This window comes from Cherax quadricarinatus, chromosome 34 (assembly GCF_038502225.1).
Source record: "Cherax quadricarinatus isolate ZL_2023a chromosome 34, ASM3850222v1, whole genome shotgun sequence".
NCBI lineage: Eukaryota > Metazoa > Arthropoda > Malacostraca > Decapoda > Parastacidae > Cherax > Cherax quadricarinatus.
In genome coordinates, this window is record NC_091325.1 from 11,046,906 (window position 1) to 11,069,704 (window position 22,799).

Genomic DNA, 22,799 nt, shown 5'->3' on the forward strand with positions numbered 1-22,799 from the left:
TCACTGTCTTTAGAAAGCAGTGTGAACGAAGTGGGGGGTATTTATAACTCCCATCAAAACCGAGTTCCTCTTCAGACTACTTTGCAAACGAGCTCTTTTTATACTCGTAACTCTTAATTCTCCAAAGAAACTCAGTTGATAAAGTATATAACATTGGTTCTTACTTTCGACAGGCCCAATATTTAGAGAATGAGGAAGACATGTCAATATTAGAATTATCTTTACATTTAGCGGTAAGCAACAAGCCCGTAGAGGTCAAACAGTGCAAGGGAAATGGGGGGTAGATCTAATATAAAAAAAAAAAAAAAAAAAAAAAGCTAGTTCCAGTTTAAGGCATTAAGACATCCCTTGGAAGAGGTCTTTAAAAGGATCTTGTACGATAAAGCTTGAACTAATATACAATAACTTTATAACAAAAAAGGAACGTTGAAATGGAAAGTGTTGATGGATAAGAAGATACCAAGAGATAACGATACCGTTGTATTAATTGATCTAAGTGTTCATGTTTCTTAAAGCAAGTTTACCATCAAAAGTTTTCAGTCGAGACAGTAATTAAGACAACTTATGAAGCAGCGCAAGGAAAGTGCAGTTAGACATCTTTAAAGGTGATAGTAGTAATAAGGTGATGGATGTTTCATACACAGGGCTGCTTTGCATGAATGACTATATTGTACACAGTTACCACGAATACTGGAATGCGCTGTGCACACACAGTTACCAAACACAAACCTGTTTTGTATACGGTTACCACTGAGTCTGTGTACTCAATAAAAAATGTCAGTTAATAAAGGAGCTACGTTACAAGCGTTGTAAGTCTGGTATTTTCTCCTAGGATAGCCTGCTGGGAGATAAACAGTGAAGGCTCTTTTGTACTTTAACAGTCTGAAGGAACTGTCTCAAGGATTATCCAAGGATGTTTGTGTGACGCTAAGAAGGCCAGTTAAAGAGTGACTTATCATTTGGTAAAACGGAGCGTTTCTATTCATCTCAAACTTGCCCTACGGCGTCAATTACTTAGCTAACTGATGCAACGCCAGGAAACTGAAACAATTAAACTCCTCAGCACCAATCCACCATTCGTCACCAGTCCACCATTGATTACTAATCCACCATTTAGAACTACTTCATCATTAAGCACCAAACAACCCCTCAGCTCCAACTTACCATTCCACGCCAATACACTTTTTAGAATCGGTCCACCATTCATCATCAATCCACTATTCAGTACCAGTCCAATATTTAGAAGCAATTCGCCATTCAGAACCAATGCGTCATTCAGCACCTGTCCACCGGTTAATTCCAAACAGCCTCTAACCACCTACCAGAAGGGTGTGTATTCCTTTCGAAGTGCGCGTTGAGGACCTCGAGAGCCTGCGGGGTGAAACTGGTGCGTCGTTTCCTCTTCTTCGTGGGTTCGGAGCCCATGAACTCCGTCAGCGTGTGTTGGCCGTTCTTGTACCTGCCGGAGGAGTTATTAAATTACACATGTAAGCATGGAACAGAAGAAAGTAAAGAGGTATGGAGAAGCGTGTGAATCTCCTCTACGTCGTATATATGAACAAGGAAAGTTTACGCTTAATGTAACGTCAAGACAGTGATAAAACTAGAATATCTTTTGGATTTTTTTTTTCCGCTGAATGTTAAATATAAAAGAAAAATTTCAGGCACGTTGAATGCAATGCTGACGCTGTGTAATGTGAGTGCGCGAAATAATCTGAGACCAAGTTCTTTAATTCATGGGCAAACTGTTGATTTCATCTTATTAATATATATATTCTACGAGAAAATGGTTTGGACCAATGTAGATTGTTGTGCGTGTGTGCGTGCGTGTGTGTGTGTGTGTGTGTGTGTGTGTGTGTGTGTGTGTGTGTGTGTGTGTGTGTGTGTGTGTGTTTTAAGGGACACCGAGGAGTGAGGGAGGATCCGTCACTTTAAGTTACATCAATTGCTACACACACACACACCAGAAATTACAACAGTGAAAAGGAGTAATTATTACAGAATGAATAACTATTCTCTTATATTTAAATGTTCTGAATGATTACTAATTATACACTGGTTATAAAATTTAGCGGGAAAATAACTGATTAAGATATTCAGAAATAATAATAATAATAATAATAATAATAATAATAATAATAATAATAATAATAATAATAATACGTCATGCTTTCAAATAGTTGGCTAGCACATTTTTCAGATATGAACCCAAGAGGAATGAGAGGGTGTAAGAAACGGTGGGCGGCCTGGAAGATGGTGAGACATGATCGAAGACAGCTTACGAAACACTGAAACACGGTCGTGGGCGGCCTAGGAAACGGCGAAACACGGTCGTGGGCGGCCTAGGAAACGGCGAAACACGGTCGTGGGTGGCCTAGGAGACGGTGAGACACAGTCAGGGGTGGCCTAGGAGACTATGCTTTTTGAGGGACTGCGATAAACTTGGCCGAGATGAGAATTCACTTATACACATCATTTTACTAATAGTTTCTTGTTATCATTATCAAAACGTCTTTCAAGCGCTTGAAATTAGAGGAGAAAATAAATGTTTCCCAATCGGAAACGCCAGATGAAACGGGGATAAAAAGGAAGAAGAATCGGAACTTTGTGTGATGCGTTCAAGGCTTCTTGGAACACTCAGCCCTGAATTCTATTTTCAAGATATTCAGTCTTAGTTTACAGCGCTACACCTCACATCGCAAGAGTCTCCAAGCGGTAGTGATGTCATTGCCGGTGACGGCGGCGACAACGGGAACAAAGACAGCGGCGACAAAAACCGATAATATCGGCAACGGAAGCGGCGAGGCTAAGAACGGGAGATGGGTGAGACTGATCATCAACGGGAAGATAGTCAATAAGTTGTTAAGGTGACAGTGAGATCGCGTGTGTTGGAAAGGGAGGCAATCGTCCCATGTATAATATGAAGTCAGCTTATGTCACTGAGGTCAGCTTATGACATCGAGCTCGGCATAAGATCCTTCTGCTCATGCCAGGGAGATAAACTAGCTCTTGTATAGACGTTAAATTGCCCATTTATCTAACCAACACCAGATGTAGCAGTCTAAGAACAGATATAATGAAACAACTACTGTATTTAATAACTGAAAATCAGTCTAAAATGAGTAAGATGATAAGATTACCGCAAATATGTAAACTATTCGTGTGCAAATTTGTTTCAAAATTATATTTTATTCTTGAAGTGGGCTCGTGAGTGTGGCAGTACTTTAAAGACAATAATTTTATGGCTGTAGAAGTTTTTTTAATAAGCGGAAAGTGTTTATTAGCAGATAAATGTAAGCTTCTACATTTCTTTGAGGGTGAGTAAAGTGGGCAGAAGGCATTCGGAACAGGTAGTTGCCACTGACTCCAACTACATGACTGCAAACTCTCTAAGGGAATTTTATAAGATGATGACTTATGTTGCAAAGAATCTACACGAGTTGAAACTCTTTTATTAATTTCATTATTTACTATAAGGTAGCAAATATTAATTCTTTTGCAAAGTTTTTTTATTGTACTTACTTTTTTTTCTTTTTCTTTATAAGTAACATTTCTTGTTAATTTAATATATATATATATATATATATATATATATATATATATATATATATATATATATATATATATATATATATATATATATATATATATATATATATATAAAATCTTGGTTTGCGTTCAGTCGCAACTTTATGAAACTCAACCAAGGATAGTGGACAAATCCTGCTCTCTCCTCACAGTTGAGTTATACAGTAGAATTATACAGTAGGACGAAAATACAACACTCTGTCACCTACGGCCTCTGCATTACTGCCTCTTTAAGGGTTCAAGGTTAGGAGAGCCTCTGCTTACGTCCCTTCAGCGAACGCACAGCTTCTGCCGTAGGAAAGCTCCTCTCGCCGCTGTTGAAACAGAATTTGTATTCATCAAGGCAGAATTATCACATTACGGAATCTTCAACAAACCCATGGAAACACTGTGTGCGTGTGTGTGTACAATGGATTTCCACGATTCCCTGGAAGCACAATGCTGTATATTTCCATGGATTCCTGGGAACTGGGTACCGTAAATTGCCATAGTGTCCTGCAGGCAGAGCACCATGGATTTCCATGGTGTCCTTATGGAATGCACAATGCATTTTCATGGTCTCCCGAAAGTGGAGCACCATGGATTTCCAAAGTGTTGTGGAAGAGGGAAACCATGCACTTTAATGAACTTGTACAAGTATAAGCGTGTTTGTGGGAATAACGTTATGAAGTAACTGAAGAACGATTTTTTTTTGTATTCAAAATGCTGCCGTTCTTTGCGTCTCATTGTTTCTACGAAATTATGGTATCCTTTTCAATGAATCTCTTGGAATACCATGAATATGGATTCCACGGATTCCGGAAACCACGCAGCTGCTAATCTTCATGGCTCAAAAATTATCAGAGAAGCAGCTAATTCCAAAATGTTCGGGGTCGGACTTCGTAAAAAAAAAAAAATACGATTTACTGTGACGTAACGATGGTGTCCTTTAAGAGTACAGGGGGATCATCAACTACCAGTGACTAGGGCATTTATATGATTAATTACTTGTTCTCATTAGGCTCGTATTCTCGGCTTTGCGATCGTAACATCAAAATAGGGAACAAATGAGTATATCATTTTGGATTCGACGCGTCAAGTTAACTGCAATGGCATCAACATTCATAAACAGCGAGAACGAATGAGCAATAACTCTTAACGTCTCACGCTAAAGATACGAATGCCTCCCTATTTTCTTTTTTTTTTTATTTTGCGGAAAACTGCATCAAACTCAATTTGAGTTTTTGGAAATATGTAAAAAAAAAAAAAAAAAAATCACGCCGGTAGGCATGTAACGAGTTCTGATGCTTATCTGCAGACGAAATATTATGTCGAATTATGAAACAAGAATTTGCGACAGCCTAAATTTAGTTGTCTATTCGATAAACCTGGATGCTGCCAGGAAGGCGGGAAGGCCGCCGCTCATCCGTGGTCAACCGGCCACGAGCGACCAGATGCTGTGATCGTCGAAATGTCCTCATTGATCTATCTACCACACCACAAATAGAATGGCGAAAAATATAATACAAGGCCCCGCTAACTGACCAAGTATCGACCTGCTCTCGGCCGCTAGCCAGCGATAGTTTCATGCCCTCTTTTGTCCAGGTACTGTACCACAAGCTGGCCACTAGCTGACCAAACGTGTCCCATTACTAGCCACTAACTGGCCAAGAAACGTACTCTACTGGCTGCTAGCTGGCCAGGTATAATGATACCCCCTGGCGGCCGCTAGCAAGCCAGGTGTCGCAAATGCCCCTGAGGACAACCGTAACCAGAGTGGCGAGTGGTTTACCTGTCCTCCGCTTCCTGCATCCATCGCTCTAGAACTGGCTTGATCTTTTGTGCACTTTTTGGCGTGATGTCTAGTTTTTCAAACCTAAAACGAGAAAATAGAGCTCGTGAATTTCTTGCTATAGCTTCGGTTCTCAGCTAATCTAACTTAGAAAGAGTTTTTGTTACATAGCATCATTACTCTACTGGTAATTATCTACACAATTTGTTAGTTGCAGTAAACATGTTGGCTAAGAGCAACGGAGGGTGAAGCATTATTATCTGGTGAAAGTGTCTTGCACACGGCAGCGTTTAAGCCCACCACCCATTAGTAGGCAAAGTCTCAGGATTGTGTGAGTGTTGGTTTACCGTGGTAAACCTCGCCGCGGGGACGTGTGAGGTACTCCCAGCTCGCCACCCTAGTCAAAGCTCCCTCATCTTGAAATTCTTCGGATTTTTTTTTTAACTGGTTTAATTCTTCAGTTATAGGAACATTATGGCCTTGCACATAAACACCGAAGAGAAACATGCGACCATCGTTTTGTTCAGGAACGAAAGAGAGGACATCAGAGAGAGTATGTTAGTATGAGTTTTAGCATGTTAGTATTGGAGACACATTAACAACATACAAATCAAAACCAGAAGCAAATTGAATTTAGTGGAGTCCCAGTGACTAGGGTAGCATGTGCTGCACCCTCCGCACCAAAACACACAATGGTTGAATTATCATGTACTTTACAGTCTACAACAAGCTGGCATACTCTAGCATTTGGCAGTTATAAGCTAGGCCGGGACACAGGGGACCTAAACAGTCCGCCTGATTGATACTAAAACATTTCTTAGAACAACTGGTGATCCTAATGCATTAAATCTCTTAAGACCCATTATTACAAATGCAAAATTTGTAGATTTAATATTTATATAGCTAGGTCGTGGAAGCTCTGAAGGGTCTGTCAACAATCTTTTTGATTCTTCTTGTGTGTTTCGGTTTTTACATTTAAATAAATTTTGAGCGCAAGATAGAACCCTAAAGAGACGGAATCCATGCATGAACGAGGTCTTCATTAAGGTACAATATAACAAATCTGAAGTCTACTATTAGACAGCGTAAAAAAAGGCATTTTTTCCTAAGTGAAATGGACAAAGAAGTAGAATAAAAAACATTTAAATAAGCCATAAAACAAACTACAAAAATAACACGAAATTTAAGAGATATTTTAGTTGCATCATAATTATGAAACATCTTGAATGGCAGATTAAAAATGCAAATATAGAAAAAAATTACATACAATAGGAAAATTTTGAATTAATAATAAAAAAGAGAAAATTCATACATAAAGTAGCTAATGGAGAGATCTTTGCTACAACAACACATGCAACATATCATCTAGAGCAGCCAACGAAACTAGGAGGGAGGAATGAGGAAGGGAATGTTGGGGCAAGGGCTACTGCATCAGCAGCAGCAGCAGCAGCTGGGATGAAGGTAAAAGGGAGAGAGGGAAGGAGAAAGGGGGAGGCCTCGGAAATATGAAGACAACCTACCTGCAGATGGCCGACTGGGAATAAGCTGGGCCCTCGGTGATGCTCAAGGCTTGGCCCACCTGTGTTTGGGTCAGTCCCATGGAAAGTCTCCGGATCTTGAAGGCCTTGGCGAACTCCTTGATCTCGTCCAGGTTGACACCGTCCACTAGGTTGCCCGTCGACTGGCTGATGGTGGGCTGGTCTGTAGGGGAGGGTGCCAAGGGGGGACCTGGTTATAGACACGGGGGCGAAGACCAGGGTTATCACCACGTTACGAACCAGCGTGGGAGGTTAAGGGAGGGTAATAATGGGAAGTGAGAGACAGAAAAAATGGAGCTGAAAATGACACTGAAGGAACGCTAGAAGGGAAGTTAGAAGAATACGGAAATGAAGCAACTGTAGATATGATGAATAGGTGAATAGGTGAAAAAGGAAGAAAAGTAGAGGATAGACAAAGAAAAGCTGGAAAAAAAGAACTGGAAAAGAAGAGGTATGGAAAGAAATGAAAGTCCAAACAGGTCATGGTGAAGGTATTAGGGAAACGGAGAAGGGTAATTGTCTTAATAAATAATCTGAATGATGGGTAAGGTGAAACGTTGAAAGAAGGGACTAGAAAGAAAAGAAGAAAACTGATACGAGAAAAGTAGGAAATGAAGAAGGAAGGAGTTCAGGAGAGAGGAAGAAGATGGAAGAGAGGAAGGAGAGAAAACATGAGAAAATAACGGGAGAATGGTAAAGGCAGAAACTGGACGAGGAGAGTTGAGGAGGGGAACATAGGAAAGGGGAAACAGAAAACGAGATGAAAAAGGAAGAAGGAAAGGAGAACGAGGGAAGAAAATGAGGAGAAAAAAGTAGAGCAAGAAAAGGGGATAGTAAGTGGTAAAAACTGGAAATGAAGAGGGGAAAATAGGAGAAAAAGTAGTAAGAACAGGGCAGAAAGAATAGGAGTTAATGAGGTGAGAAAAGTGGACACAGGGAAAAGAAAAGAAAGAAGATAAAATAAAGAGAAATGAAGGCAAAAAGAAAATGAAGAGATAAAAAAAAAGAGAAAAAAGAAGAGAAAAGAAGAGGAGAAAAGGGAGAAAGGAAGAGGGAAGAATATGACAGAAGGAAAGGAGAGATAAAGGAAGAAAGGGAGAAAAAGGATAAGAGGGCTAAAAGCATGACACACATCTTGTGAAGGAGACAATGCCCACGAACCAATTTTTCCTGCTCTTACTCCTTAACAACAGCTTTGCTTACACTTAATGCAGTACCTAAAATGTTTATATGCATTCTGAGAGAGAGAGAGAGAGAGAGAGAGAGAGAGACAGAGAGAATATAGTTTAGAATTAAACAGTCAGAGAACCAATAAAGAATGTAAGTAAAATATTGACTAAGAACCGTACCTCACTTTAAATATTAACGTGACTCACAAAGAGTGGCAAATTATGCCTATAAGAATATTTATTATTATTATTATTATTATTATTATTATTATTATTATTATTATTATTATTATTATTATTATTTGGGGAAGGGGAGGTAATCAGGATGGATCAAAGAAAGGTGTGGGTAGATCCAATTTTTTGACTGATAATTATTACTATTAAAATAAAAAGAAGTGCTAAACCTACAAGGGTAAAACAGCTTTTGGATGAAGAGCCCTTACCAGTGTCATTAGAGTACACGTAAGGCAAATTAAGTAGTAGAGTAACACCGTACTGTCCACGGACAAGTCTTCGTTGTAAGAATCCACTGATGATAGCGATGGACTGTCAAGTGAATCTGTCTTTCCCTTGTAGGTAAGTGATTCAGAGAACTGACAGGCTGATGAATTAGACATTTGTGCAACATTTGGATGTCTTTATTTTGGAAAAGTTTCGCCAAGCAATGGCTTCCTCAGGTCAAACTTAATTATTTCATTTCTTATACCACCGATACCCTGGGCGCTTTCTGATCCATATGGGATTCGTTTTCCCATCCATATATTACGAATAATAATTATCTATATTAGCAGCAGCAACAACAACAATAATAATAATAATAATAATAATAATAATAATAATAAATAATAATAATAATAATAATAACCTAACAACGTCCTGAGAGATAGCGTTATCCGTGTGATGGCTTATTCTCAGATGAATTTTCTCATCATTCGCACAAACATTTATAGTATTTAGTTTATCCAGTTCATGCACTCAGCTTATGTACTCAGCTCTCGTACTCAGCTTTTTACATTGGTTCACTTGCCAGTTACACCTGAGGATTTTGTTTTTCTTCGCAAAAATAACTGCTCTCCTAACACGCCTGACCACACGAGGGTTTGCCTTCGTTAATATAACAAGTGACTAGCTCTTGACATTACACTGGGGGGTACATTGATTCTGACAAAAGCCTGTTGTTTCAAAGATTTGAGCTATCCTCTTCCTCGGATCAAACCTAATTTCCTCCTCCTTTACCGAAGTGCTGTATCACCCCTACGGTTTTAGGGTTTCTTTGGAATATAACAATATAAACGTGGATATTATTTGTGACCATCAGTAAAGGCGTGTGTAGTTACTAATCGTCAAAGGCAGGTGTCGATGGACATTAGACACTTGGCCTAAATGTTTGTGTGTGTGTGTGTGTGTGTGTGTGTGTGTGTGTGTGTGTGTGTACTCACCTAGTTGTACTCACCTAGTTGAGGTTGCGGGGGTCGAGTCCGAGCTCCTGGCCCCGCCTCTTCACTGATCGCTACTAGGTCACTCTCCCTGAGCCGTGAGCTTTATCATACCTCTGCTTAAAGCTATGTATGGATCCTGCCTCCACTACATCGCTGTGTGTGTGTGTGTGTGTGTGTGTGTGTGTGTGTGTGTGTGTGTGTGTGTGTGTGTGTGTGTGTGTGTGTGTGTGTGTGTGTGTGTGTATTAGAAACCCCATCACTATGCAGTTTGGAAACCTCCTCACCACACCGTTCAGAAACCCCCCATCAACACGACGTACAAAAACCCCACCAACACGCCGTACAGGAACCCCGTCATAACGCTATTCGGAAACCCCATCACCACGATCTTGTGGTACTCCATCACTAGGCTGGTCACGCACTCCACCACCAAACCATTAGAAAACTATACCATTTAATTAAACGTTGCAGTGCTTACTATTGTCAAACCTGAAGAACTTCTTCCTATTTGTGACCCTACTTACCGAATTCATCCTTTCAGAACTACTGGAATACTACTCACAACCTGTTTCAATCATCACTGCCATGTTATGTAGGTAGGATTGTAAGCTTCTGGAAACATATTAAATCGCCCAATATACTCATTATTATTATTATTATCATTATTATTATTTTTATTAGTGATAGTAGTAGTTGCAGTAATAGTAGTAGTGGTGGTAGCAGTATTATTATTATTAATTTATTTCTCTGGGACAATAAAATAAATGTAAGTCAGTTCTTCTCCCACACATACTTTGTCTGGGAGAGGGAGACATTTAATTTAGTTCGTTCATGAATATGTACAAAATGCATTCCGAATGTTTAATAATTAGCTTCATCAGTCATCATATTTGTTTTATTATTATTATTATTATTATTATTATTATTATTATTATTATTATTATTATATTGAATAAAGCTATAATGTTACCTTCGGAGCCTTACTATGTGATAATTTTGTTTATCTCAGCGAAGAAAATATATTGCATGACATTCTCTACGTAGTTTCTCGTAACCTTGAAACAGTTTGACTTAGGCTGAAATAGCGTGATCTAGCTTGACCAGAGGGGCAGAGCGTGGTAGTAATACTAGGGAAACAACAGCAGCTACAGGAATACTACTTAATGTGTTGAAGGTGCTGCAAGGTCATAATGGTTATGCTTACGTAATATAATACACATATTATGAACTTGGCTGCTGGCTTCTGTGTACATGGTGGGATGAGGAAGGGGTAATGATATTCTGTAGGTGGTGGTGATCTTGTTGGTGCAGTGATAGTAGGGGTTGGAGACGTGGAGGTATTGGCAGTGGTTGTCGTTGTGGTGGTTTGCGATTGGGGTTCCTGTTTTGGGGAAGTGGAGCGGAGTGGAGATTGGAATGGTAGCAGGGGTGTAGCTGGTGTACGTTACGTTAGGGAGTGATGGAGATGGTGGTGATGGTAGTGGTGTGGTGGAAGTGGCTGGAAAGGTGATATTGGTTGTGTAGGTAGCGGTGGTGGTGAGGATGGTGGTGGTGGGGGGGGGGAATGGTGATCAGAGGGGCTGTGTTGTGATTCCGGTTTTTGCAACAGGTTCGCTGGTAGGGGTGAGCATGGTGAAGGTTTGTAGGAGAGCTTACATAATATGGTAGAGGTTTGTAGGAGAGCTTACATAATATGGTAGAGGTTTGTAGGAGAGCTTACATAATATGGCGAAGGTTTGTTGGAGAGCATACATACTATGGTGGAGGGAAAAGCAAATTAGTGATGGAGTGCTGGAAATCAACCATCAATGGTGGTGGGGATTATTTTTGTTGTTGTTTCCCCTTTGTATATAAAAGTTTTTTTATTTTTTTTTATTTTTAGTAACTGTTAAATTGTATCTAAATTTTCAGTACACTCTCAAAGTTCATCTATTTTTTCCTTTTATTCTCAAAGTTTATAATTCTACTTTCTGTTTACGCTAAATTTGTTTATTTTTTCAAATGCTCACTCAAAAAATTTATATAATTTTTCAATTTAGTATATAGTTTATTTTCTTTGGTTAATTAAAGATTGTATATAGCTGCTTGTTTACTCTCAGCGTTTTTCCATTCTTTGTTCAATGTAAATTGTTGTGGGTAGCAGACACACATGCACTGATCATATTTCGTCAACACAAGTCTTTTTCAGTCCTGATACAACTAAGAAAGGGAGTAAATACAGTGGAAGGGGCAAGGTAGTGAGCTGTGAGAGGGTTGTTGTAGCAGTAGCAGAGATAGCATTAGTACATGTGTGGTGAGGCTTTGAGGGCCTGTCAACGGTGGAATAATAGTATATTAAAGTTAACATCTTGGGTAATCTCAAAGGGTTGGACAAATGTAAATATGAGTAGTTCAATAGACCTCTTGCAGTGTTCCATGGCGCGGTGATGCTTTCCACTTGCGGTGTTAATCCTGAGTAGCAATCGTTTGGCCAAGGTTCTGGTATTGGTTGTTGCTATTCTTAGTATTTCCAGGCACCTGTGTCTCCGCAAATCCTTCTTAAACTCTCTCCATCACTCCACAGCTGTACTACTACTGCTACTACTACTATTACTACTACTACTACTAGTGGCCTCTCACAACTGGCCACCTGACTCCAGTCACTATAAATGCTCGTTTCTTAGTTGTCTCTGTATTAGGAGTAGACAGGCTTCTTGTGATCAGTATATACGTGTCTGTTACTTGCAATAATTTACACTGAAAAATATGAGTAGACTCTGAGAGTAAACAAATAGATGTACACAATCTTTGATAATTAACCAGAGAGCAAAATGAACGTTGAAATTTTAAAGGAAAATTGAATCATTTTTGTGAGTGAACAAGAAAAAAAACTAGACAAATTTAGCGGAAGCAGAAAGTAGATCCATAAATTTTCAGTAAAAAAATAGGAAAAACATATGAACTCAGAGATTACAGAAAATTTAGATACAATTTAACAGTTGCTAAAAATAGCAAAAACTCACTTTAAGATAGGTGCTTATGTTTTTTTTTTTACGTACAACTTGTTTGAATCAACATTACCTGGAGAGAGTACCGGGGGACAACGCCCCCGCGGTCCGGTCTGTGACCAGGCCTCATGGTGGATCAGGGCCTGATCAACCTTAATGCAAATTATATATCTCATCCTGTTTATTCTTCGGATTGTTTAACTCTATATATTATGCGTCTTGGTGTTTTACTACTTTCAGAATACTTTGTTTTGCCTTCCGTTGATTTTTTTTTTCGTGCGTTTGAAAATGTTCCGGACTGTGCGCAAATTTTCTCGTGTGCGAGAAAAACAAATATGTCCAACGTGTGAAAAACTGCTTATGCGCTGGAAAATTTCCCCGTACATTTAAAAAACAATCCTGTGCGTGCGAAAATTTTCTCGTGCGTGCGAAATTTTCGTGCCAGACAAAATCCCCTCTATCGCGTGTGACTTGGCGCTCGCCGCTGTAATGAGCGACATTATCAATCAGTAAATATTATTATTATTATTATTATTATTATTAAATTCATGGGGAGGCGCTAAGCCCGCAGTAGTCAAACAACGCCTAGGGCATGAGAGTTAATCAAGTATGGTCCGAAGAAGAGGAAGGGAGCTGCAGTTCCCTGGATTAGGAGCTCTTTACCAGCATAAATTTACCCCATTTAAAAGGGTATATTTACCGTTACCGTTATGTCAATGTTTCTGCACCTTTCAGATAAAATTAGTCTTTTGCTCGCTATATCCGTCACCTGAAGAGATAAATTTATTGCATGGTCTTTATTTTTCATGTTAGATGAGAAACTGTAGACACATCGTTAGTTTCGACTATGGACGCTGAAAAACTTTCGCTATGGAAGTACGTCCTATGGCCGGAGAAATGTTAAAAATAGGGAATGCTACTACTGCTAGCTAAGTACTTTCTATCGCTGAGAATGTATTTTTAAAAATTCCTCTAGGCGGACGTTTTGCACCATATATATGCAATAAGATCACAGTTAACAGGTGATTTCAGAATATGCAAAACAACCACTGTGAAAGAATAGTGAAATTCCAAGCGCTATCGTGACTTCTCACATTATCAAGGAACATAGTTCTTTGATAATGTGAAAAGTCACGAAAGAGCTTGGAATTTCACTATTCATTCACAGTGGCTGTTTTGCATATATATATATATATATATATATATATATATATATATATATATATATATATATATATATATATATATATATATATATATATATGCAATAAGATCACAGTAAACAGGTGATTTCAAAATATGCAAAACAACCACTCTGAAAGAATAGAGAAATTCCAAGCGCTTTCGTGGCTACTCACATTATCAAGGAACTATGAAAGTAAAGCATCCAAGAAAGCTATATAAGGGGACTGGCCAGCACCTCACTATCAGATCCCACAACGGTTAAACACCTGACGCGAGCCGACCCAACTTGGATAGGTCCTTTGCACAACTCACCCACAAACTATTCTACCCAAGAAAATTTAAAAATTATTATTTGTCCAGTGTATTATTAAATTCTTCCCAAATTCTATTAATTATAAATGGATCTAATTTATATAAACCAAAGGAAATATTCATATTATTGTCAAAACTGCTTTTTATGAAACAAGATTCAATTATATTCCTGTCGACCATGGACTTGCTTGATACTACTTTCTCAACTTTTTGAAAATCAATTGGATGGTTAAAATCTCTTACATGAATAAATAGAGCATTGGAATCTTGTCCAGTTCTAATGCTATATTTATGTTGTTTTAATCTTAGTTCGAGATTTTTACCAGTTTGACCGTAATAAACTTTATCGCAAATTTTACAAGGAATCTTATAGACACATCCATCAGCATTTTGGGGGGAATTCTTTATCAAAAGTTTTTTTTACTGTATCAAGATTTTTGAATACAACTTTAATATTAAAAGTCTTAAGAAGAGAAGGCATGTCAACCAAGTTTTCATGGTAAGGGAGAACCAACATATTTTTAGTTGAATAAGGCTGGTTGTCCCTTTTTGGATTGTAAAAAGTGTTTCTAGCAACTTTAAAAGATTTATCAATTACATTTCTTGGGTATTTTAAATCATTACCTATTTCATAAATTTTGGATATTTCCTCATCTATGAACTCAGGACTATAAATTCGTAAAGCTCTCAAAAACATTGATGAGAAAACAGACAGTTTGACTCTATCTTGATGCGAGGAATATACACCATTTCCTTGGAAAATTAAATAGCTTAGCCCATTCTATAAACTTTACTGTTGAGTTTGAAGAAAATAACTCATTGCCTTTTCTAGATGTTTTAATTATTAAGGATAATAATGAATTCAAATTTAAAATTTACAAAAAAACCTACAAATAACTGTTCCTATGTCCACTATTATTCCTCGCATCAAGATAGAGTCAAACTGTCTCTTTTCTCATCAATGTTTTTGAGAGCTTTACGAATTTGTAGTCCTGAGTTCATAGATGAGGAAATATCCAAAATTTATGAAATAGGTAATGATTTAAAATACCCAAGAAATGTAATTGATAAATCTTTTAAAGTTGCTAGAAACACTTTTTACAATCCAAAAAGGGACAACCAGCCTTATTCAACTAAAAATATGTTGGTTCTCCCTTACCATGAAAACTTGGTTGATATGCCTTCTCTTCTTAAGACTTTTAATATTAAAGTTGTATTAAAAAATCTTGATACAGTAAAAAAACTTTGATAAAGAATTCCCCCCAAAATGCTGATGGATATGTCTATAAGATTCCTTGTAAAATTTGCGATAAAGTTTATTACGGTCAAACTGGTAAAAATCTCGAACTAAGATTAAAACAACATAAATATAGCATTAGAACTGGACAAGATTCCAATGCTCTATTTATTCATGTAAGAGATTTTAACCATCCAATTGATTTTCAAAAAGTTGAGAAAGTAGTATCAAGCAAGTCCATGGTCGACAGGAATATAATTGAATCTTGTTTCATAAAAAGCAGTTTTGACAATAATATGAATATTTCCTTTGGTTTATATAAATTAGATCCATTTATAATTAATAGAATTTGGGAAGAATTTAATAATACACTGGACAAATAATTTTTTAAATTTTCTTGGGTAGAATAGTTTGTGGGTGAGTTGTGCAAAGGACCTATCCAAGTTGGGTCGGCGCGCGTCACGTGTTTAACCGTTGTGGGATCTGATAGTGAGGTACTGGCCAGACCCCTTATATAGCTTCCTTGGATGCTTTACTTTCATAGTTCCTTGATAATGTGAGTAGCCACGAAAGCGCTTGGAATTTCTCTATTCTTTCAGAGTGGTTGTTTTGCATATATATATATATATATATATATATATATATATATATATATATATATATATATATATATATATATATATATATATATAAAGCTACTATGAAACAAAGACAAGGAACCAATAAATCTGACCGTATCAGAGATATTACCTGACCTCCTGTGATATGATAAACAATGGCTACCACCTGTCCTTCAATATGACGAAGAATGGCTAATACCTGATCTCAAATGATTTGACCCTGGAGAATTTAAGAAACACGGGTTTCCTTTGTAACAACGCAGGTGTTCTGCCTTTTGGCAAGATAATTAATGATTTGTTGAAATCAAATTCTCCTTCAGATGTGTTAATGTTGTACTTGATGCAATAAGTTAGATTCAGTAATATGTGTCTTATATATAACTGTCAGATCTGAACAACAATTTACAATTATCTAGAACTACATTGTTGTCACAATCACGTACATGACAGAGCGCACCTCTGCTTAATATCCCCATTCTAACTTTGCATTGAGTTTATTCCCACACTTGTTCAAACATTTTTCTGTTTCTCGCACATATAGTTTTTTCAAAACACTGCTTGCAAGGCAGCAAAGACAGGGAGTTGTCAACGTTTTCATGACGTTTAGTTTTCACTTTTAAGCCGTAGGGGTCATATAGAGCTGGGGGAATGAGAAAGGCAATCAGGTTCAATTCGAGGTGGGGAAGGGTATAATTCTTTGGATCAAGAGCCCTTCACTGGCATTAAGATACCCCTTAAAGGGACCCTAAGCAATAAAATTAAATAAAGGAAATACGCAACAAACTTGGTATATTAACATCTGTCTTCCAAGATATATTTCACTGAAAAAACAAGCCTCCTTATCGTGTAAATTCAAATACGATTCATCTCCCACTCACTTCCAAGGCCGGATTTATACATTAACTATCTGAACAACAGTTTAGAGCCTCACGATACGAGAAGCCTCAGTTTTTCTCCCTCCCTATTTTACTTTTACTTCGACTCTCGATTTTATTGGACCTCTAAAACCTGACAATGCTTAGGGACTCAGAAGGTCAAAGTCGGGCCCTGGCCAATGGTTATCACCCTTTTCTCTTTGGATTTAGACTGTTTGTATTATTGCTATAACTGGTTAATATCTTTGTGCCCAGTTATTTTGAATCCATTAAAAATTAAAGCTGATAATATGCGAGTACAAATTTGTTCGCATAATCATAAATAGCGTAATAAGTGTGTATATTTTTAATAAAATATTAAATCAAAACGACAGGTGGAATACTCTCTCTGAGCGAGAGGAAGTGGGGGAAGTCGGGGGAATAACAAGTCTCAACCGGGGTTGAAATATTTATTTCAATATTGAGGAAGTAGAGTCAGTAATGCTGAGAAAGTAGAGGCAGTAATTTTGTGGAATTAGAGGCAGTAGTATGTCAGAACAATGGGTGCCTGAGTCAGTAACAAGTGTACAATATATTCATGAGGGAATGCCAACCCCATGAAGGTCATACTGCGCTTGGGAAATTGGGGGCAACCAGGTTTGATACGAGAAATGTTTAGGATAGCTCTAATTTCTCCCACTGTGAAGAGTGCAATGTTCTTTGTAATATCGAGGTCGAGAAGTTATGCGTCAAGCGGTGGCTGTAAGGAGAGGTGTTATACTCACCGTGGATGCAAGGAAGTAGGGGTAGCAATGAGTCAGAAATGTTATACTCACCGGTGATTTGTGGTAATAGGGGCAAATGAGCAAAAAATAGGCGTGTAATACTCACTGTGGTTGTCGAGGAAGTCGGGCGAGTATCTGGCAGTGGGCGGCGGGGGCGGTGCTGGATAGTGACCGCCCAGTCTGCTAGCCAGGCCGCCCACAGGGTCTGATAGCGGCGGCAGCGGAGAGGTAAAGAGAAAAAGAAAACACAGTTGAGTACAAAGGCAAATATCATACAATAATCATCAGTTATGTGCAACTTACACAGCAGGTTCTACACCAGTGCAGAACTTGTTCACGTTAAGTTCAAGAACGATGTGGGACGATTGGAATTCTCTGTAAAATTGATTATACTTTTTGTAACATTATCTGTCAAGTAATTAATTAATTAATCTATCAATTAATAAATGACAGCAACGTTTTATTGCACCGTACCTCTGTCTTTTTTACATTACTGTCGGCAGGGCTCCTTTGTATTTAACTAAGTTATCTAACAAAGATACAACAACGCAAAGCCTAATCCACAACGCTCATCTTAATGCATATCAAGAGCTGTAAATTCCCAGTAATATATTACACTGTAGATTTTATTAGTAAATTTATTTTGCTAAAAGTTTTCCACTGAGGCAAACAGCCGGTAAAATCCAAAGGACACGTGACACGCCCTACCAGCTGATAACTTATTATTAACGGGGAAACGCCAAACCGTAGGGGATCACACGACGCTTGAGGAATAGGAGGCAGTCTGATTTGATCAGTTCCTTAGAATAGGAGCCCTTCATCAGAAATAATTTATCCCCCTCCCACTGAAAGGACCAGGAGAGATGTACATCATTTGCATCAAGCTGAGAGGTGACTAAGTTTAAAGGTATTACTGCCACTGTACCGTTTAATTTAAAGCAAATCCGAAATTACTTGTGGATTATTAAAATCCATTTGAACGTCATTATCAGGGCGCCTAATTTACTGATTTACTTCTTTTAGCCTGTGAATAAAATATTTGCAATTAGGAGACACCTTTATACCCGTTGTCTCTTTGTCCATTACATTATAATAAATACGAAAGTTTGAACAACCTGAAGATTTACGGGAAAATGGGTTCTTCTCGCGTAAGGAAAAGCCACCACTCATATTGTACATTTCAAGGCACAAATACACAGCACAGCAAACAAAGACAATCGACATATACTGACAACTAATACAGTCGTCCTGTTTAGGGAACAAATACTCTCGACCGATACATTCAATAGACACAGCTGAAAAGTACAGCTGATACATACAACCGACAGGTAGAGTCCATACATACAGCGACAAATTCAATCGAAACATACAGTCTAAAAATATAGTCTACATATACGGTAGAGAGATATTTGACAAAACTGAAGACAAATATATTGGAGTAGACAGGAGGAGACAGGGACTCACCTGTGACAGGAGAAGACAGGGGCAACGGTAGTTTAGGCTTGTTGTCCCCGCTCATGTTGTTGTTATTGTTGTTGTTACTGTTGTTGTTGTTGTTGTTGTTGTGGGCGTGGTGGGCGTGAAAAAGGGAGGGAGGGAGGCCAGCGAGACCCAGGAGGGGGTGAGGGGCTGCCGCGGTGGAAGAAGAGGAAGAGGAGGAGGAGGAGTTTGAGGAAGAGGAAGGCGGCAGCGGTGAGGAGTTAGTAGAACCTGGGAAAAACCAATACTGATTATTATTGTTATTATTATTATTATTATTATTATTATTATTATTATTATTGAGGCACCTAGACATTTTTTTTCCAATTAAGTGTGTGTGTGTGTGTGTGTGTGTGTGTGTGTGTGTGTGTGTGTGTGTGTGTGTGTGTGTGTGTTACAATTCAGAGACAACTCTTTTAAATTAAGGATACAATATATTTTCAAGTGTGTCTTGTTTTTTCACTCCTATTCGCTTTCTCTCCCTAGAAGTATTTCCCTTCTCTTTCTTCTCCATCCCCCCTCTCTTCTTTTTCCCTAAACCTACGTACTTTCCTCTCTCTCTCTCTCGTTCTCACATTAAACAGCAAAAACAACTCAACAGCATCGCTTCACTACATAATTTTCAGCTCCACTCCAAAAATATATTAAACAGAAGATAACAAGTCAAACTGTTTAAGGAACCAAACGAAGATTGAAACTTCATCCAGCTTAAATGTTGGATGCTGAACATCGGTGTGAATCGACGTCTGACGTAATGAATAAAGGGGAAAGTAAGATTTAGAGTGATACACATACAAGAAATATTCGAAACTTTATTATTATTATTATTATTATTATTATTATTATTATTACTACTAATGCTTATGCTTATCAAAATTGATTTTACTGCCTCTCAGTCGTTTCTCAACCTCTATTATTATTATTATTATTATTATTATTATTATTATTATTATTATATGGTTGATCAATAAGAATCCGCTAGTATTGACTTTTATTTTATCAATAGTATTTGATAACTTAAAAAACTCTAGGAGAAAGCTGATACTTGTGATACTTGGGTAATGATATATATGGGCTACCCAACAACAAAGCTTAAGATAATATTTCAGTCAAAGACAGTTTTATCTTGACTTGATAAAACTCTTCTTGATCGACACTTTGTCTTAATAAAGCTCTCTACTGTAGGTGTTCTTGTGTTAGCCACAATAACCAACCATGTGTACAAGTGGTGGTATGTTAATAACAAGAGAACGGGTAAATAGGATACATGCAAAATCAAGATACAAGTTGAAGAAAACGTTTCCCCAATGGCGGCATTTTAAGTAATAATGACAGACACAACCCTAATACTGTATCTGTATAAGGATTGCAAATGCCACCAGTGGCGAAACGTCTCATTCAGTAAATATCTTGAATATGCATATGTGTCTCAGTCCTATCACCAGTGGAGTTTATGTTGGTGTCCCTTCGTCATTGTTATTTTCTGGGTTCACCGCTTAAAGTACTGGTGAGAGGCAAGGGAAAACATCCGTGTTTAGTGTATTTAATTTATTACGAAAATGGAATAAGATGCGAACCCAAGGGAATACGATAAAAGTGAAGAGGAAAGTTGTATATTTCTAGCCCTACAATTTCCGTCTGCTGAAGAGAGCCAGTTGGAACACGAAATACAGAGAGCTCAATATATCTTCAGCTCTGTTGTCTCCAGTTGGGTCCGTTTGCCTTTAATAATTAGTATAGATAACGATAAGAGAACAAGGGACGCAAGCTGGAGTCGAAGACGTAGATTCTGTGGTGATACGAGTATCAGAGGCAATAATCAGCAGTGAGAACAGATGATGGTCACTAATGAGCGTAACCTGTGTGTATGTGTGTGTGTATGTGTGTGTATGTGTGTGTGTGTGTGTGTGTGTGTGTGTGTGTGTGTGTGTGTGTGTGTGTGTGTGTGTGTTTGTTTGAAAATCACAGAGCAAGGCATGAGGTTTCCTAATGCAACACAGTTAGTAATAATTTTGACGTGACTACGATACAGCCTGCCTGTTGTAGGCAGTCAACATAATTATTATTAATAGTAGTAGTAGTAGTATTTACAATTCTTCTTCTTATTATTCTTATTATTATTATTATTATTATTATTATTATTATTATTATTATTATTATTATTTAGTAGTAGTAGTAGTAGTAGTACCAATTATTATATTTAATAATTGGTTTGTGAAGATGAAGATGACAAAAAAATAATCATAATCATCGCGCACGATTTTCGGGTCGTCATATAGTATCTCATTTATTGAAATCCAAAAAACTGAATGTTTCGAAGAGGAAAATATGAACTACCCCCCGTTTTTAACCTTGATTTCCCTATTTATCATTTCTTGCTTGCAGGAGAGGGAGGGAGAAGTCTGTTGCTACCGTGGTCGACGTGGATAATTAGGAAGCCTCCCACTCCCTTTTGCCAAACACACACACACGCACACCTACCTACCTCTCTACGAGAAGGAAAAAAAAAACGCGAGAAAATAGCGAGCATCATAGCAAACCTGAGGTAGAGTTTAATTAAATCATGCTTACGAACAAATTAACTTGGTAACGAGACACCATAATGAGTTCAGTCCCTGTGCTGCAAAATCCTGCATTCTGGCCTCGCCAATCCGCATAATTTTCCTCTGGTCTTGGGAAAGGGGATGGCGCGTACACATAGGGTCAAGGATACAGACCTTCGCAGACTGCTTTTATCTCTTGTCCACACCTGGACACCCACAAACACTCACCTAATTATGTTTACGTATGAGTATGTGCTTACATATCTTACACACACGCACACACACACACACACACACACACACGCACACACACACGCACACACACACGCACACACACACACACACACACACACATACACACACACACACACATGTACACATGTTCGTTCCTTTCAAGAAAAATAATGAGGTAGCAAAAGAAGAAAAATATTCAAAAGGCAAGTAGGAAAAATCTTATTATAACACACCTACCATTTTCCACTCAACAAGCGTGACCATAAAATTTTTTTTTATCATCATTCATTCAATTGGTTTTGTCATAAGCATGCTGGTAACATCCACTAAGGCACCCACACCATCGTATGTCCTGGGATCACGGTACAACACCTAGCTCTGCTAGGTGCGTAATCTTCGTAGGACTGCATGGGCTAGTGGGTTAGAGCATCGTGAATATTCGTTCACCATGAGATGGTCTAAAACATCACGGGTTCGATCCCCCGGCTAGTCGCAGTGTTTATATATATATATATATATATATATATATATATATATATATATATATATATATATATATATATATATATATATATATATATTTATATATATATATATATATATATATATATATATATATTATATATATATATATATATATATGCAAGACAAGCCACGGGGGGTGGAAATCTTTAGCTCAAGTACTTTCACACTTCTCAGTGCGTCATCAAGAGCTATGTAGTGTTGCAAGGCAGCATCTGAAGTGATGAGTAGCGCAGTGCGGGTCTGTCACCAGCCGCAGTCTCTCTCAGTTGCTGCCTTGTAACATTTCATAACTGCTGATGGTGCACTGAGAAGTATGAAAATACTTGAGCTGAAGATTTCCACCCGCCGTGGATTGTCTTGCATAGTTAAGATCGCCTGTCTGCGATATATATATATATATATATATATATATATATATATATATATATATATATATATATATATATATATATATATATATATATGTCGTGCCGAATAGGCAGAACTTGCGATCTTGGCTTAAATAGCAACGTTCATCTTGCCATAAAGGACAA

The 22,799-nt window shown here is 37.9% G+C and overlaps 1 protein-coding gene across 10 annotated transcripts in view; it reads right to left on the reverse strand.

Annotated features, from left to right (window-relative positions):
• Positions 1-22,799, reverse strand: part of pdm3 (pou domain motif 3) — a 1,342,109-nt gene that overhangs the window by 8,847 nt on the left and 1,310,463 nt on the right. For 6 of the 10 annotated variants that reach the window (XM_070091164.1, XM_053783632.2, XM_053783635.2 and 3 more), the window contains 5 exons: positions 18,950-19,195; positions 17,592-17,690; positions 6,880-7,087; positions 5,360-5,443; positions 1,323-1,459 (listed from right to left, as the gene is read on the reverse strand). In XM_070091164.1, coding sequence (XP_069947265.1) covers positions 1,323-1,459; positions 5,360-5,443; positions 6,880-7,087; positions 17,592-17,690; positions 18,950-19,195 — 774 coding nt within the window. The remainder of the gene's footprint in view (positions 1-1,322; positions 1,460-5,359; positions 5,444-6,879; positions 7,088-17,591; positions 17,691-18,949; positions 19,196-22,799) is intronic. The other 4 variants (XM_070091161.1, XM_070091167.1, XM_070091166.1 and 1 more) reach the window with 4 other exon arrangements.